Source organism: Echinops telfairi, unplaced genomic scaffold, assembly GCF_000313985.2.
Source record: "Echinops telfairi isolate 266 unplaced genomic scaffold, ASM31398v2 ScPeMD7_7420;HRSCAF=8458, whole genome shotgun sequence".
NCBI lineage: Eukaryota > Metazoa > Chordata > Mammalia > Afrosoricida > Tenrecidae > Echinops > Echinops telfairi.
The window spans coordinates 30,371,385-30,388,072 of NW_022111320.1; the positions used below are offsets into that span (position 1 = coordinate 30,371,385).

A 16,688-nucleotide genomic window follows, 5' to 3' on the forward strand; every position below is an offset into this window, starting at 1 on the left:
AAAAAAAAAAGTTTAAGAACAAGTGTTTATTCCATTTTCACTACCTTCTCCATAACAGGCCTTTGCAATTCTGTGGGTTTTTGCCGAAATTTTATTTCAGTACCATTTTATATTAAATCATTTTACAATTATATGTGTAGTTTTTAGAGTCCAGGAGAACATTTAAGAAGCCTGCTGAATGTGTACAATTATTATAGTTCTGCTCTATGTATTGAGAAGGCACCCAAACTATTTCCCAATAAAATGTTCTGTACTTCCCAAATTTACCATAACCAAAATGCATTCACAAGTTTCTAAATTGTTTCCTTGGGAAATGTCTCTTAAACTATCTGAGGTGAAGGACTATTCTTTCATATGTTGGGGTATTAACCACTAGGTCAACAGTTTGAAACTATCAGCCATTCCTTGGGAAGAAATGAAGCCTTCTACTTCTGTAAAGATTTACAGTCTTGGAAACCCACTGGGGCAGTTCTACTATGTCCATTAGGGTCTCTATGAGTTAGATTTAACTTGGTGGCAGTGAGGTCTTGGTTTGAAAATAAAAATGAGTTGCTGGAACAATAAGATTAGCTAAAGAACAAAGGCACAAAATACAAGTTTCAGTATATTGTTATTAGATTCAACAATTAACAATTATTCTGCCAAATCACAATAATCCCACTGCCATAGTATTGATCTCAATTCATAAGGTACAATCAAACTGTCCCATAGGGTTTTTGAGCCTGTACGTCTTTATGGGAGCAGAGAGTGAGTGGTAGATTCCAGATGCTGATCTTGTGGCTAGAAGCCCAATATGTAACCATCTATTCCACCAGGGCTCCCTCAAAACACTACAGAAGTTTATAAATGCTTCCTCTCAATTGTAAAATCACCTTTACCTCTGGTCCCTGGACCACACTATGGTACTGTCTGCCACTATGAATGGTATGCTAATAACCTAGTTATTTTGGGTTTGTTTCAACACTGGTAAAAATGAAACAAAATGTTGATATGTTAGCCATCATCTTATTCATTTTTTTGGTAAATATCTTTTAGCAGAGAATGAATTACACAATCTCATTCAAATGCACAGTTCTGAACTACTACTTCACATATTCTTGTCCAAATCTCCAGACCTACACCAGTACCATTTCCTTTCTTTTATATAGGGCAACCTTGTACTCTTTGATATTGAATTACTTCAGGCAAAGGAATATCGACATTATTTAGCCACCTAAAAGTCCAGATTCCTTTTACAAGTAGAAGAGCAAAATGTAGGATGATATTGGATTTTTTCCAGGCAAAGAAGCATTGACATTATTTAGCAAGAGAAGTCTAGATTCCTTTTATAAGTATAAAAGCAAAAAGATGAAACAAAATCTGATTTCAAAAGTACCCATAAGATATACATATTCAGACTACATGAAGGATGCTCACCCATTGTCTGCTCATGTATAAGTCTACATCCAACATCCTTTTCTGTTCCACCTGATTACATTCCACATTCCTGGGACTACCCTGCCCTTTTCCACAACTCCAAACACAGAAAACTCCCAATATCAGCTTTCCTTTTGATCACAAGTCTTTTTCTTGAGACATCAATATATTCTATGTCCAGAAGAATTTCTTTTAAGCATCAATTTCTCTTTTTCATTAGTGTCCTGTAGGAACATTGTCACTTAAAGAGAATGCCAAGGTTTATGCTGTCTCAGTTATATTTTTGACAGTAAGTAGAATTAAAACCTCTCTGAATGGAATATATAGAATGATTTAAAAATTTCTTTTAAAATGCTATTGACTGTGCAAGTTTTCCTTAAAAAAAAAATCTAGGTCAAAAAAATTAGTTCAAATGGCTGCTGTTGCTCTTTACAGCAGATTACACATACAGTAATATGGTTCAGAATAAAATATAGTAACATTAAACAACATATAACAATATTACATATAAAATATTTCTATATGACAGTATATAGGAGAAAAACAGGAGTCATTCAGTAGCACAAAGGAGCTCTTGCGGTGGCATGGGTTACATGCTGAGCTGCTAGCTAAAGGCCAGCAATTTGAACCCACCAGGAGTTCCGTAGGAAAAAGATGAGGCTTCTGTTCTCCTAAATCTTATGAACATTGGAAACCTACATGTTCAGTTCTACTCTGTCTTGTGAGGTCACTTTGGGTCAAATCAACTTGATGGCAGTGAGTTTGGTTTTGTGAGTTTGGATAGCACATCTACAAGCCTGAAGGTTGGAACTCATAATTCACCTAGAGGTTCCTTGGAAGTCAGGCGTGGCAATCCACTCTGCACACATAGAGTTGTAAAGAGTTAGAATTAATTATATGGTAACTAGCAACAAATTGGGAACTGCAATTTAAATAAAAGCAATTGTTTACTCAACTTATAATTTTCTATTGCTCTAATTTCTTATAAATCTATTGTACAAATAAGTATTCATAAATATTATGTTCAAGTGTTAACCTAAGAAAGGAAACATATATTCGAGGAAGAATATTTAGAAGAAAAAGACAGATTATTTTGACATAGTGATTAAGTGTTGGACTGTATTCCTCAAGGTCCGCAGTTCAAAACCACCAGGCACTCCACAGGAGAGAAAGACTGGCTTTCACTCCTGTACAGTCTAAGAAACTCACAGGAGCAATTCTGACCTATGCTACAGGGTCGCTATGAGTCGGCATCAAATGGATGGCAGTGAGTTGGTTTTTTTCCCCTTTGTTTTTCTGTTTTACAGCACCATGCTTTTTTAAAACAAAATAGCAAAAATACTCCCTGAGAGTGGTTGGGAGGGATTGACTGGTGGGTACGTATCACTGGCCCAAAAATATAGTACATGTCATTTGCTTTTAAATATTGATTTTTAAAAACATTAAATAAATGACATCTGAAATGTATATATTTTATATAATAAAATATGATCTTACCCTTTTTTTGGCCACCACAGCAATTTTGGTATCTGCTTTGGATGTATCTGTAACAGAATAAAATATGGCCGCTTGGACTCAGTACTTAAAAACAAGGTTGTACTACCAGACTTTCCTCCTTTCTCATACTGTGTTAGCAATCTTTATTCCATTGCTCCCTTTGATTGAAATTGAGAAATAACCTCAATTTTCTAGATTGAGAAGAGTGATGAAATCCTTAAATAGTATCAGAAATTTGTATACTTACTTGACAAACCTCCTCCCGTAATTTGATGGATTTGTAGGGCATCTTAGAACTATCACCTAGCTTAAGACATGGAAACTGTGCCCACTGCATTATGCAAGTTCCGTATACATTTAAGAATTATTTTAGACTGGAATGTTCCTCAAACCAAGGATCACATCTTATATGCAGTAGGTATGAAATAGTTTTTATAATTTATAGATGTATATGGAGTTTTTCATTCAAAATCTTAAACTTGCATGAATTTGAAATATATCTTTTTCTGAACAAGTTAACATAATCTGTTATTTAAAATACACAGGACATCTATTTGACATAGCTATTATATTATATAGATGATATGATATACAAAGCAATGTATATGTTCTCTGAGATTCAGTTTCCTTATTGATAAAGCATAAGTGATAATACTCCATTGGTATATTTTGAGATTTAAGTAACATAATCGATGGAAAACTCCTAAAACAATGCCAATTGAAGGTAATCAATAAACATTCTCTTCGATTTTTAACTAGAAAAAAATAGCTTAGATTATGTCTGTGGATGTGTTTGTAATCTTAACCTATAGAATATGAAGAGAAACAGTTACAGCGATAATTTATTTCACTGTTATATCATAATTTAAGTGATTACATAACAATTTCCTTTAAATAATCACTCTAGTCATTTTAACCTAGTTGGGAAAATTGATGAGTAATGATAAAATAGCAAAACATTGCAAGATACAGGATAAAACCTAAAATCTCATTATATACCTAAGACTTATTAAAAAATATAGTGGAATTTTATAAGAAGGAATAGGTATGTTATAACTTGAAAATAAATAAAGTTATCTGTTTTGTATTAAAGACCTCTAATAAATATAAAAGTCATGAAATATCAATTTGTAAAATAGTTAAACTGCACAAAAAAGAAACTCAAAACTACAATTAGATATAGTGAATCCTAAGAGAGGACTAACCAAAACACAATGAAAATTTATTGTTTTTCTTCAAACTATAGCTTATTCTTATGCGCAATTTCCTTTATGGAGATGAACTACTAACAAAAACATCTACAGTGTTGTTCAAGGTGCTTTGTATGTTCATAAGTTTCAGAACCTTCCTCTAATGCAATAGGAGAGCCTTGAGGAGTAATAACAGCAACTCTGATTTGCAAATGCCAAAGAGAAATTCTGATATAATGCTTAAAAGATTACAATCACTAAAAATAACAGTGGGTTTGTGTTGGATCTCGGCAACATGACTGTTACAGAGCTGAATTTTCCATAGGGAGAACATTTAATTTCCTCCCTTTGGAGTTTTTTGTATTCAGGGACCCTCACCAGAGTGAAAGCAGTTAAAAGGAAACATGGATTTGGATAGAGACTTTATAAAACTGGCTTTGCTCCTCTTTGGAGCTGTATGCAAGTCCTTTTATTCTGAAAGTACAAAAAGGATCTGCAGGTAGCAATTGCAAATTTCCCAAAAGAGTAGAGGCCTCATGATCCAAAAGAGATGTTAAAAGATTTCTTATTTACAACCATATTAGAGAGGAAGAAAATAGGAATAGAATATAGTGGTGTTTCTCCTTTACATAATTTTCCATAAAGTTTGTCTAGTCATAGCCTCTGAAAAGTGATGTCAATATATGCTCTTTCAATGTGACAGCTCAGAGCTGTACTTTCTCATAAAAGTACAGTTAGGGATATCCATTCTGAAATATCTAACATGTAAGAAAATATTGTCCTAAAAATAATAAATCTAGAGTATAAAGGGACTATGTAAATAACACCCTAATGTTCTTTTATGTATAATGACTGCTTCTATCTGAAAAAAGGAGCCGAAGTGGTGCTGTCGGGGTAAGCACTGACTGTTAACCAAAAGGTCGGTGGTTCAAACCCACTACCAATCTAAGGAGGCAAGATGAGGCTGTCTGCTCCCCCAAAGACTTACAGCCTCAGAAACGCTAGAGAGAGGCACTCTCAGTCAGACTGATTTGATGGCAGTGGGTCGAGCTTTTCTTTTGGTTCATGCACTTAAAAGAATCACTTATTCAGAGTCATAGCTTCTACAACAAAAAGTACAGAGCAACTAAGTAAAGTGGATACTAGTTTGAAATTTGAGGTCATATGACTGAGTTTATACAAGGGGGCTTCAAAAAGTTTGCGGAAAAATGGAATTGAATGATAGTGGAGTTTTTCCATGGACTTTTAAAGTCCCTTTACATTTACCTTTGAGATTTCAACATGAAATAGTCTCATCAAATATGATTGTGTGTCCATTTCTGCAGGGTAGGAAGCCTATGCACCTGAATATTACCAGTGCTAATATTATCAGTGCCACAATTATCAACTGTTGAGTAAAGAAATCTCAGCGTTCCTGGAATTAAACAAGTGGTTTGTCTCTGAGCTTCTCGCCTTTGAGACGTCGGAATAAATGGTTAACTATCTCACAATGCTACGTTAGAATACATACAGTAAGGACTTACATTTTGTACCCAAATCCACTCTGGATGAAGGAAACAAAAGCTTCCGAGAAGAAACTTTTCCCCACAGCTCTGACCTATACGAGCCATAGTCCATTGACCTTGAGACCAGAACTAGGCTCTTTCAGGCTCCCACTACTACCCTAAGTCCACCAGAGGTAGTCCTTGCAGAATGAGAGAAAAACCTGGAATACACCCAAATTCTTACTAAGTCTAGACGTACTGGACCAGTTGAGATTGGAGGACTGAGTAGTACTAGAAACAGAACCACCAGTTTGCGGTTAAAGAGAATGTTAACACCTTGTGAAAAAGATAGCCAGTGTAACTCTGCAATTTATGTAGAAGGTGTCAATGTGAACCTAATTTTCTATGTAAACTTTAATGAGAACATAACAAATATAAATATATATTCATATATGTATTTAAATCCACTCTGGAAGTTACACAGACATAAGGATTAAATTGTTTGGGAGACAGCAATGGATTAATGTGTCTGAAATGAATGAGCCTGTTCTGCCAAATGATGAAGAACTCTCCTAAGTTTGTTCATGACCCTACGCTTTGACTCTGAGTCAGATTGCTGAACAGAAACACTGGTGAGGAATGTTCTCCTCAGAACAATCAGCTATACAAGACCAAAAGGGCAGTATTTTCCTTAAAACAAATTTCAGAAGGTGAGAAAGATGGGCTCATGGAAACAGGGAACCCAGGGAGCAAGCAAGAAGTATACTGTAACACTGAGGTGACTGCAACTAATGTCGCAAAACAAAATGTATATAAATTGTTGAATAGACGATTGATTTGTTTTGTAAACTTTCACCCAAACTGCGAAAATGAATGTATTTTTCCCCCTTTTTTGGTAATTTTTTTAAAAATCAAGCTAAATTACTCTGCATGCAAAAACCAAGAGACTTTCTGGAAGAAAACTCTCTGCTGCTACGAAACCAGAGATGACCACATGCTGGAAGCCTTAGACTTGCAAGAATGACAAAGGCCCTGACAGGATACAGCCATGGCCCAGAAGACACTGTTCCATGGTATGTTTACAGAGAATGTCTACTATTAGTGTGAGGTAGATGTAATACCACTTTAAAAGAGTAAATTACTATACCATTCCAAAATATTAATGTTTAATGAAAACATAAATATTGCAAAGCTTATTGAGGTAAAACAAGAAAATTACAAATTCCATGCAAGGCAAAAGATTGTATTTGTGATGATAGAGTGAGTTCAGTGTTTAGTGCTAATAAACAGACATTATATTTTCAGCGAAGGAATAAAATTAGATTTGCAGTAATAAATGTCTCAAAGCAAACCAGAGTAATGTGCTTGTCATTTTTCTTCCATTCTTTTCAGACCTACTTATTTGCTTTAAAACCTAACCTCAGTTATCTGGCTTAATATTTAAACCTTTTTCTCAAATAAATGTACATAGGTTTAAAACCATATACATGAAACTTCTCAAAAAAGAAAAAAATCACTTAATAATCTGCTTTGTAACTTAAAGTAATGAATTTAGAAGGGATCTTTTAAGTTAAAAAGTTATGGTTACTGAGCAGAAAAGAATTTTTAAACATATTTTATTGGCATTATTATTTTCATGTGATAATCATTCTTTCAGAGTTGAAAATGTGTCATAAGTGCTATCATCCTTCAGATGAATTCACTTTAAACACTACCAATGAGCCATAATACTTATAATTCACAAAAACTGTCTTTTAAAACCATCTCAAATAGCATATTCTTCACAAGCCTGGTTTTAAAAATAAAAAGTTGAAGATGATCTTTTATTACCTATTTTCTATATTGTCTATAATTAAAATTTTTAAATTAAAACAGTTAAAAAATACTTTGTGTATTTTTTGCCATATGCCATACATATGGCAGTGAAAATTTCATCCCAGGATTGTATTTTTAACCTATGATCATTAATTTTGAAATAATACTTTTAAAATACACCAGAAGACCTAGATATGGAGTCTAAGAGTAAAGATTACAGAAGTGTGGATAAAAACAAAACAAAATTTGCCTTTAAAGATTATGTTATTAAGAAGAAAACAAGTGTTATCTTATTAAGTCATTTGAAATAGTTTCCAAGGAAATGGCATCAATTCATAACAAAAATTATTGTTTTCAGTGGACAAAGATAAACTATTTCCTGATAACATGAAAGGGGGAGAGGTTTTTAAACATAAAAACATATGCTGGAAAATGTGCATCTGAATATATCCTTATATTAAAGTTTAAAAAAACAAAAAACTCAAATACCCTGTCTTGATAGGTAGCACTTTGCCAGTCTTTGCTCATGAGAATATCCAGAGAGTAAGTATGCTTCTTGTAGGGCACTTTCATACCACTTCTTCCTCTTCTTACATTGTCCTGGCTATGGGGACACACAAAAACAATCAGATTCATTTCAAAATAGACAATTTCATTGCCATAAATGTAAAACTAAAATGACTTTTGAGAACAGAATATTACTTCAATTTTTGGTATCTACTTATAATTTCTAAGAGTCCTGGATACTTCATTATTTTTTAGATACAGCATGTTAATAGCAAAAATACTCAGATTCTTGGTTAATTGAGATAATATTACAATAAGATCCATCTCACGCTTTACAAGTTATAAAAAGTTACGCCCTCTTTGCAATAAAGTCCCCAAATCCACTGCTACTGAGTCCATTCTGACTCATAGAGATGCCACGTAGTTTCTGAGGCTGTAAAGCTTTACAGGAGCAGATAGATTCATCTTGCTCCCACGGAGAAGTTAGTGGATTGGAACCACAAAATGCAGTTAGCAGTTCAATACTTACCCGACAGACATAGTTATCATTAGTTCATTTTATTAAAGTTACATTAATTCCCTTTAAGGGAAATTACACTGCTACTGAAATGGTAGATGTTAACAGCAAGATTTTTTGTTAAAGAAAATTACTATTATCCATTTCTACTTTTGGCCTTATGCCAGATATCTTGATATATGCATGCAACTTAAAGATCTATGCCCTAGCTTCTTCATGTGTAAAATATGGGTGATAACAATGCACACAATAAGTATTTTCATGAGTATTAAATGAAATAATATATGAAACAATTTTCTGGCATAGTACACACTCAATAAGATATCTTATTCTACTTGGATAGCTCGTTATTTTTTGAAATTGTTATTTAAAAATTCATATTTTGGAAAGAGACAAAATAAATGAATCTGTGTTTAAAGTGTCTATAAAATATTAAGTTTAATGATTTTTACAAAGTTATTTTAGAATTTACAAAAAATGGTGTGATAATGTTTTAAATGTTACAGTTCATAAAATTCAGGTTGCTATTTGACTTTTAAAAAAAACTTTAACAACAGTAAGAATACTGGTGTTACAAGTTACATAATTAAAAAAACTATTTGGTAACTTTAAATATAATAAAGGTTTAATATCCAGAATACATAAGTAAGTCTTCCTTCTCTATAAAAACAAATAACCCAATTTAAAAGTGGGCAAAGGACATGAATAGACATGTCCCTAAAGAAGACATACAAATGGTCCAAATCACAAAAAGATGCTCAAAGTTGCTATTAAATTAGGGAATGTAAATCAAATCATAGTAACATAGTAACTCATCTTATGATGCTGCAGCTAATGGTTATTATAAGAAAAATGGAAAATAACAAGTGTTAATGGGGAAAAATGAAGAAATTGGAATTTGTGAGCATTAATGATGAGAGTGTAAAATAGAACTGTTGTGGAAAATACTTAGGTAGTTCCTCTAAATGATAACACAGGATTACCAGATGACATATCAATTACTTTCCTCAGCATAGAAAGAGTTTCAAAAAGTTCATAGAGAAATTAATTTAAAAGATGACAGAATTTTTCCAGAAACTTTTTGACATTCCCTCAAATGCCCAAGAGAAGTGAAAGCAGATACTTTTACACCAATGCTCATTGCAGCACCATCCACAATAGCCAAAAGGTGAAAGCTACCCAAATGTTCATCCACACATGAAAGGAGAAGCAAAACCTGGTATATCCATACAATGAAGCAGTATTCGGCCACAAAGAGGGGAAAAAATTCTTGTATAAGCTACAACATGAATGAGACTTTAAAACATTACACTATATTAGTCAGAAAAGGACAAATATTGTATAACCTTACTTACATAAAATACTTAAAATAAACAAATATAGAGAGGCAAAAGTTTATTATAGTCTAAAGTTTAATAGTGGGAATTATGAGTTTCCTTCTAGGGTGAAGATAGGCTTCAGAAATATGAGGGGGTAGTGAAAAAAACACAAATTTTTTCAAAGCAATGTATTGAAATGTTTTTACAAAGCAATCTTATCACTTTCAAAGTGCTCTCCATGACACTTAATATGTTTATCAAATCTGCGATTCCATTTTCAAGCTCATTTGTTTGCATGGCTAACAGCACCTCCCTTGTTTTTTTCTTCACCTCTTCTACGTCTTCAAATCACTGTCCTTTCATGTCCATCTTCATTCACGGAAGCAAAAAGAAATCTCACGGAGCGAGGTCAAGTGAATAAGGGGCATGAGGCAAGAGAGGTATGCTGGTTTGTCAAAAACTAGCACACTGAGATGGCTGCATGAGCAGGTGCATTGTTGTGGTGGCACAACCAGTCCCCCCACCTGCCACAAATCAGACATTGGTTGTCACACTGTTATATAATCTTTTCAGAACCTCTAAATAGAAAAGTCTGGCCTGCCTGGTGGAACAAACTCCAAATGCACTATCCCCCTCACATTTAAAAAAAAAAGAGCATCCTCTTCTTGATTTTACTTGATGAGCTTTTTTTGGAGTGGGGGGCGGGGGTGAGGTGATGATAGCATCTCCCACTGGCTTGATTGATACTTGCTTTCAGGGTCATAAGAATAGCACCATGTCTCATCACCAGTAATAACCTTAGGACAAAAGTCTGGGTAGCTTCAGAGCTGTTCTTTCAAAGCACAGCATGTTTCCACTTGAAACTCTTTTTCCTGGTCAGTCAGAACCCGAGGCATACATTTTACAGCAACCCTTCTCATTCCCAAATCTTCTGATAAAATTTGCTGAGCCAAGCTCCAAGATAGTCCATATAACTTCCCCATCTATTCAGTGGTCTGTCTTCAGCCCTCGAGCACAAGTGCACGAATTTTGTCGACATTTTCATCCATCAACTACCTGAATGTCCAGAATGAGGTTTGTTATCAATCGACATTTTGCCATTTTGAAATGAGAAAACCACTTGTACACTTCAGTTGTTCCCATAGAGCTCTCCTGATAAGCTGTGTTCAACATCACAACAGTTCCTGCGGCATTTTTCCAGAGCAGGAAACAAAATTTCACAGCTACATGCTGGTCTCTTAAATCGACCATCACAAAAAACAATGTTTGAGCAAAGCTACTTTTACGAAAAAATTTGCTGTGACAGAGAGAACCTTCTCTCTGCCTTGAATTTACCCAGTCCAGCAGACCCCTGAGAAACTAGCTTTGATTCCTTTTTAAAAAAGTAAAACCCGAAGAAGACAAGTGTAGTATGAAGAGAACGTGTCTGCAGCCATCCACTGCTCACAGAAACACGTTTAAACACATTATGCTTGGAATAAACCTGGGCAGGTATGGACTGCAACCCTAGTAGCAATACGTTTTCACCCTCATAAAATATATAATCTTCGCATCTTCCACAGTACCTGTGTTAGACAAGGTTCTCTAGAGAAACAAAACCAGGACATTTATGAATATATAGATATAGACCCATATATATATGGATAGACATACACAGTATGAAGGAATTTATAACACCTAATTAGTCCACACAGCAGTTCAGAGAGCTCAGTTCAACTCATTTCCGTAAAACAGTTAATATACTGGAAGTCCTTCAACTCACAAGGGCTGCTCAGTCCAAGGTCAAGAAAGCAGACAGTTGAGTCTTCTGCAGAACAATGCAGGCAATTTGGCCAGAGGCAGCAAACAGCAGGGTAGGTAATCAACAGTCAGACAGATGACAGGAACCGACAGTTTCCAGCTCAAGCAATGTAGACACCAGAAGTGTGGGGAAGCAGGTCTCGAAGGAACCTCAAGCTCTAGCTACACGGTCCACAGGATGAGTGTCCCACAGGTAATGTAGCGTGCAAGTGGAGGCAGAGAACTAGCTAAGGCAGCTGCACACTGGTCTGATCACCAGAGAGTAAGAGAGAGGCGGGGCTTGCTAAGCCATTTATCTCTTTGCCCTCCAATCAAACTGAAACTTTATTAATCCCACATGTTCTTATTGGCCTCGTTGGCACAATAAACCAACCTATCACAGTACCCAGTTCCTAACTTAGTTGATTGTACACTATAAAAGCAACCAGTTAAACCAAACCCACTGCGACTAAATTGATTCTGACCATTGTAGCACATAGAACTGCTTTACAGTTTCCCAATCTAAATGTTAGCAAGGGCACACAGCTGCAGGAGTGCTCGAACCACTGACCTTGTGGCTAACAATCCAATTCATAGCCACTGTGTTTAAACTCTTAAATAAAATTCACTACCCTTGCTTGAGTCACTTCTGACTCATAGGGACCCTATAGTACAGGACAGAACTGCTTCTGTGGGTTTGCGAGACTGTAACTCTTTAGCAGAGTAGAAAGCCTACTTTCTCCAGTGGAGCTGCCAGAGGGTCACATCAGCGGATAGCAGCCCAACAGGCCACCCACTACAGGCTACCCACCAGGGCTCCTTAGACATTGACATACGTGGTTGTTAAAGGGATTCAGTCAGTTAATTTGGATAGTGATTAATTTGATTAAAAAACACTGAAACAATATTATCAAGCAAAAATCTACTTTGAACATAGAATCTATAAACCTCACTCATTAAACAATCTAGGAAAAATGATGACAGGATGGAAAAATAAAATCCAATAACCCTTTAGATAAAAACTTATTAAAGTATTTCAGAGTGCTGGTGGCACAGTGGTGAAATGCTCAGCTGGAAACCTAAAGGGCTGAGGTTTGAACTCATAAGCTGCTCTGAAGGAGACAGAAGTGATGTCATCTTCGGTAAGGACTCCAAACCAAACTCACTGCTATCGAGCAAATGCTGACTCATAGCGGCGCAGTGTGAGTTGCCGAGACTCTAATTAATTGTGAGTTTCCCAGTCTCTAATGTTTATGGAATAGAAAGATCAGGATTTCTCCAGCAGGCCGGCTGGCAGTTTCGAACTGCCGGCCATATGGATTGCAGCCCAGCGCAACCACTACACCATCACGGCTCCTTTCAGCAAAGATTACAGTCATGGAAATATGATGGGGTGGTTCTCTGCTGTATTATAGAGTTGCTGAGTTAGAATCTGAGTCTAAAGCAATGGAATGCTGTTTTGTTTTTGTTTGGTTTGGGCTTATGTTAAGGATATCTAAGCTAGCCTTTGCAGGTTTAAGACATTTTTGCAAATCAAATGTTATTGTAATAATGGTTAAGTAAGAAATTATAGATGGGGAAATTCTTCTAAAAGCTGATATATCACTAAATAGTTGAAATTAAGGAAATTTCTTGCCAAGAAACCAACCTGATATATATAGTACAACAAACTTTGATGAGTATGGGTGAACTGAAAAGTTTTGTTTAAAATCTGAGCCATTACAAATGTATCAGTAGTAGGTAGGTGCCACCTAGTGGCAATACAATTAAACACACAAAGTATTCATTCTTATTGTATAAAGAAATTTCAACTCCAGATTAGACTCAGCTATACAATGTATTTTTAATGATTTTTTTCTTAATTAAAGAAATTACAGATTCACATTCTGGCAGTAGAATGTTCCCTCCTTCCCGTGACAGGTGCCCCAGTGTTCCTCCCCAAAGTAATTATTATTACTAGTTCCTGTTACAGTCTTCCAGAGATGCAGGTTTGTATTAGTCTGGGTACTTTAGAGAAACAAATCCACAGAAACTCATATGTATAAGAGAGAGTTTTATATAAAGGTTAACTGTGCATCAAGAAAACATCCCAACCTCGTGCTGCCCAAGCCCACAAGTCCAACATTAACCCATTAACCCATATGTCCAACACCAGCCCACAAAGTCCTCCTCCATCTCACAAAGCAGACGCATTGACACTGACTGCAGGAGGAAAGTCAAGTCAGTGAATGTGTAAACTTCTCAGCGCTGGCAGGGGTCTTCACACAGGTGCTCCAGCACCCAGGGCTGCATCAGGATAGGTCCATGTGGCTTCTCCTTGGGGATGTCTTGCAGGAAGTCAGCCTTGCAAGCTGAAGCCGGGGACTGCTAAGGCAACTGCACCCTGGTCCGACCATCAGAAAGCAGAGACCAGAGAACTAGAAAGGCGAAGCTCACTGAGGCATTTATCCCTCCGCCCTTCAATTAACCCCACATGTGTTTATTGGCCAGATTGGCACAACAAACTAACTCAAGTTTCAATAAACAAATATTCACATCACTTATGTCTGTACTTCTTTAAATGTTAGCAGTTGCAGCCACTCAGCTGCTGAGCTGTAGGAACAGTTGGCAAATGTTCCTATAAAGAACTACATGAAGTTTTTCTACTCTGTCCTATAGGGTTATGAAGGGTTGGAAGGTACTCAATTGTACACAACAATATGAACTTATATAACTTCAAAAAATGTTAACAGTCTTGCAGATTGCTTCATTATTTATTGATTCAGCATTATTGTAGATCCCTGCATTTGGTCATTTAAGAAAACAGAAACGGTATCTACCTTCATACCTATAGCTTACATTATAGCCTATAAAACCAATCTTCAATAAGCATAGCAAATAAGTAAAAGCTATGGTATAAGAGGTGATAAGTGTTGTGGAATAAACAAAAGTTAAGACTACCAAAGGTGATTGTGACGGTTGATAGTTGGGTAACATAGTATTACCTTAACACTCATTGAATGGCACGATGACCTTTGTGCAAAGATAGGAAGGTGGTCAGGGAGTTAGTCATGCCTGTATGTATCAAGGGAAGAATACTCTGGCAGATAACTATGTTCTTAGGTAGAATATAGGTGGATTCAAGAAGCAACAAAAAGCCACCGTTACTGAAGCTAAATGAGGAAGGAGAGTAATAGGTAAGGGGATCAGAAAAGTGGGGGTCCTTTGAGACCTTCTGAGAACTTTGGCTTTTAATCTGAGTGAACTTGAGCTGTAATAAAGTTCTAGAAAAAGAACATGATTTGTCCTGATGTTTTAAAACAATCACTCTGGTTACTTTGATGAGAAGTGAATACAGAGAAGGAAGTACAGATGCAGGCTGACTAGCAAGAGACCGTTTCAATGTTGCTGTTGCTGCTGTTGGTAGGTGCCATCTGGGTGGTTCAGACTCATAGTGATGTCATGTACAGCACAATGCATCATTGCCGGGGCCTGTGGCATCCTCACAACCATTGCTGTGTTTGAGCCCACTGTGCAGCCACTGTCTCCATCCATCTCAGTGGGGACCTTCCTCCTCCTCACCGATCTACTTTACTAAGATGGCATCATTATTCAGGGAGTGGTCTCTCATGACAACATGTCCCAAGTATGTAAGGCAACGTCTTATTATTCTTGCTTCCAAGGAACATTCTGGCTGTACTTCTTCTAAGACAAAGCTGCTCATTTTTTTTCTTGCAGTTCATGGTACTTTCAATATTTTTTATCAACCCATAGCTCAAATGCATCAAGTTTTCTCTGGCATTTCAATAATCTAGATGAAAAATTGATGGTGGTTGGGCCCAGGTATCATTTGAAGGTAGAGCTAAAATAATTTTCTGAAAAACTGAGAATTGGTTGTGAAGAAAGAGGGGAAAGAAGGATGACTCCAAGACTTTTGGACTTTAGTAAGGGGTCAAATGGAATTTGCCATCCAATTAAATGGGGAATATCAGGAGTTCAGGTATGTTAAATATGAGGTACCTGTTATGAAATGCAAGTGGGGATATAAGTTATGGAGTAGACAACTGAGCTGCAGATAACCTTTAGGAATTGTCCACATATAACATGGTATCTAAGGCAAGAAATCGGTAACTGAGAATGGGGGCATAAATGCATGCACCTCACTACTATGTTTATTGGTACATATAAACCATAATTTACTTAAAACAAATACCTTTAAGAATGAACACTGGATTCATTTCCATTACTTTGCTCATGTAAGAGTATAGGGTAAGATCAATGTTTTGGCATAGACTTACCAAGTTTAATGAATGTATATTTTAAATTATGAAACTGATTTCTAAATCAAGCTCAAATGAAGTGGTTATAGTTTACAGTGCCACCAATAATATATCTCCCCAAACCTGGAAGACAACTTAGGCTACCAAACTTTAATATCTTCGCTGTGTTTTTTTTTTTCATTTCTTAAATTATGTATGAGTGTTTGAGAAATATTTAAAATTCCATTAGTATTTCCTTTTTATGAGATGCCTGTTTAAGTTTTGTGTTAAGAGTTATACTGACCACAACTTCCCCGTCAGTTTGTCTTACTGTGGTGGCTTTCGTCTGGCTCTGATGCTGGAAGCTATATCACTGGTATTTCAAATACCAGCAGGGTCACCCAAAGTGAGCTAGTTTCAGCAAAGCATCCAGGCAAAGAACAGAAAATGAAGAAGGAATTGGCTGCCCACTTCAGAGGAACTAGTCACCAAAAATCGTATACACAGCTTCAAAACCTTGTGAGATCCGGAATACCTGATATATGGAAGCAGAGCACTGTCTGAGGCAGTGACAGAGGACGGGCCCCTCAAGTCTGGTGGCACTTGAAATTGATTGAGGATGAGCTGCTTTCTTGGAATGGAGTCCACCATGGTGATGTGATTCTGGTAAACCTCTGGGAATGGATCCTCTGAGACCTGCATTTGTTGATAGGGCTTGACTCAAGGGAAGAAAAAACAGCTGCAAACATTTGCTAATGATCACAACTTGGAATGTGTGAAGTGTGAATTTAGGAAAACTGGAAGTCATTGAAAATTAAATAGAACATATAAAGATCAATACCTCAAGCATGAGTAAGGTGAAATAGACTGGTTTGGGCCATTTTGAAACAGAATCATATGTTTACTGGGCTTGGAATAATGCAATC

At 36.2% G+C, this 16,688-nt stretch overlaps 1 protein-coding gene across 1 annotated transcript in view; it reads right to left on the minus strand.

Annotated features, from left to right (window-relative positions):
* ZCWPW2 (zinc finger CW-type and PWWP domain containing 2) overlaps positions 1-16,688 on the minus strand; it is a 149,510-nt gene that overhangs the window by 48,123 nt on the left and 84,699 nt on the right. Inside the window, exons 4-5 of the mRNA XM_004704036.2 lie at positions 7,892-8,006; positions 2,914-2,960 (exon numbers count right to left, since the gene is read on the minus strand). Coding sequence (XP_004704093.2) covers positions 2,914-2,960; positions 7,892-8,006 — 162 coding nt within the window. The remainder of the gene's footprint in view (positions 1-2,913; positions 2,961-7,891; positions 8,007-16,688) is intronic.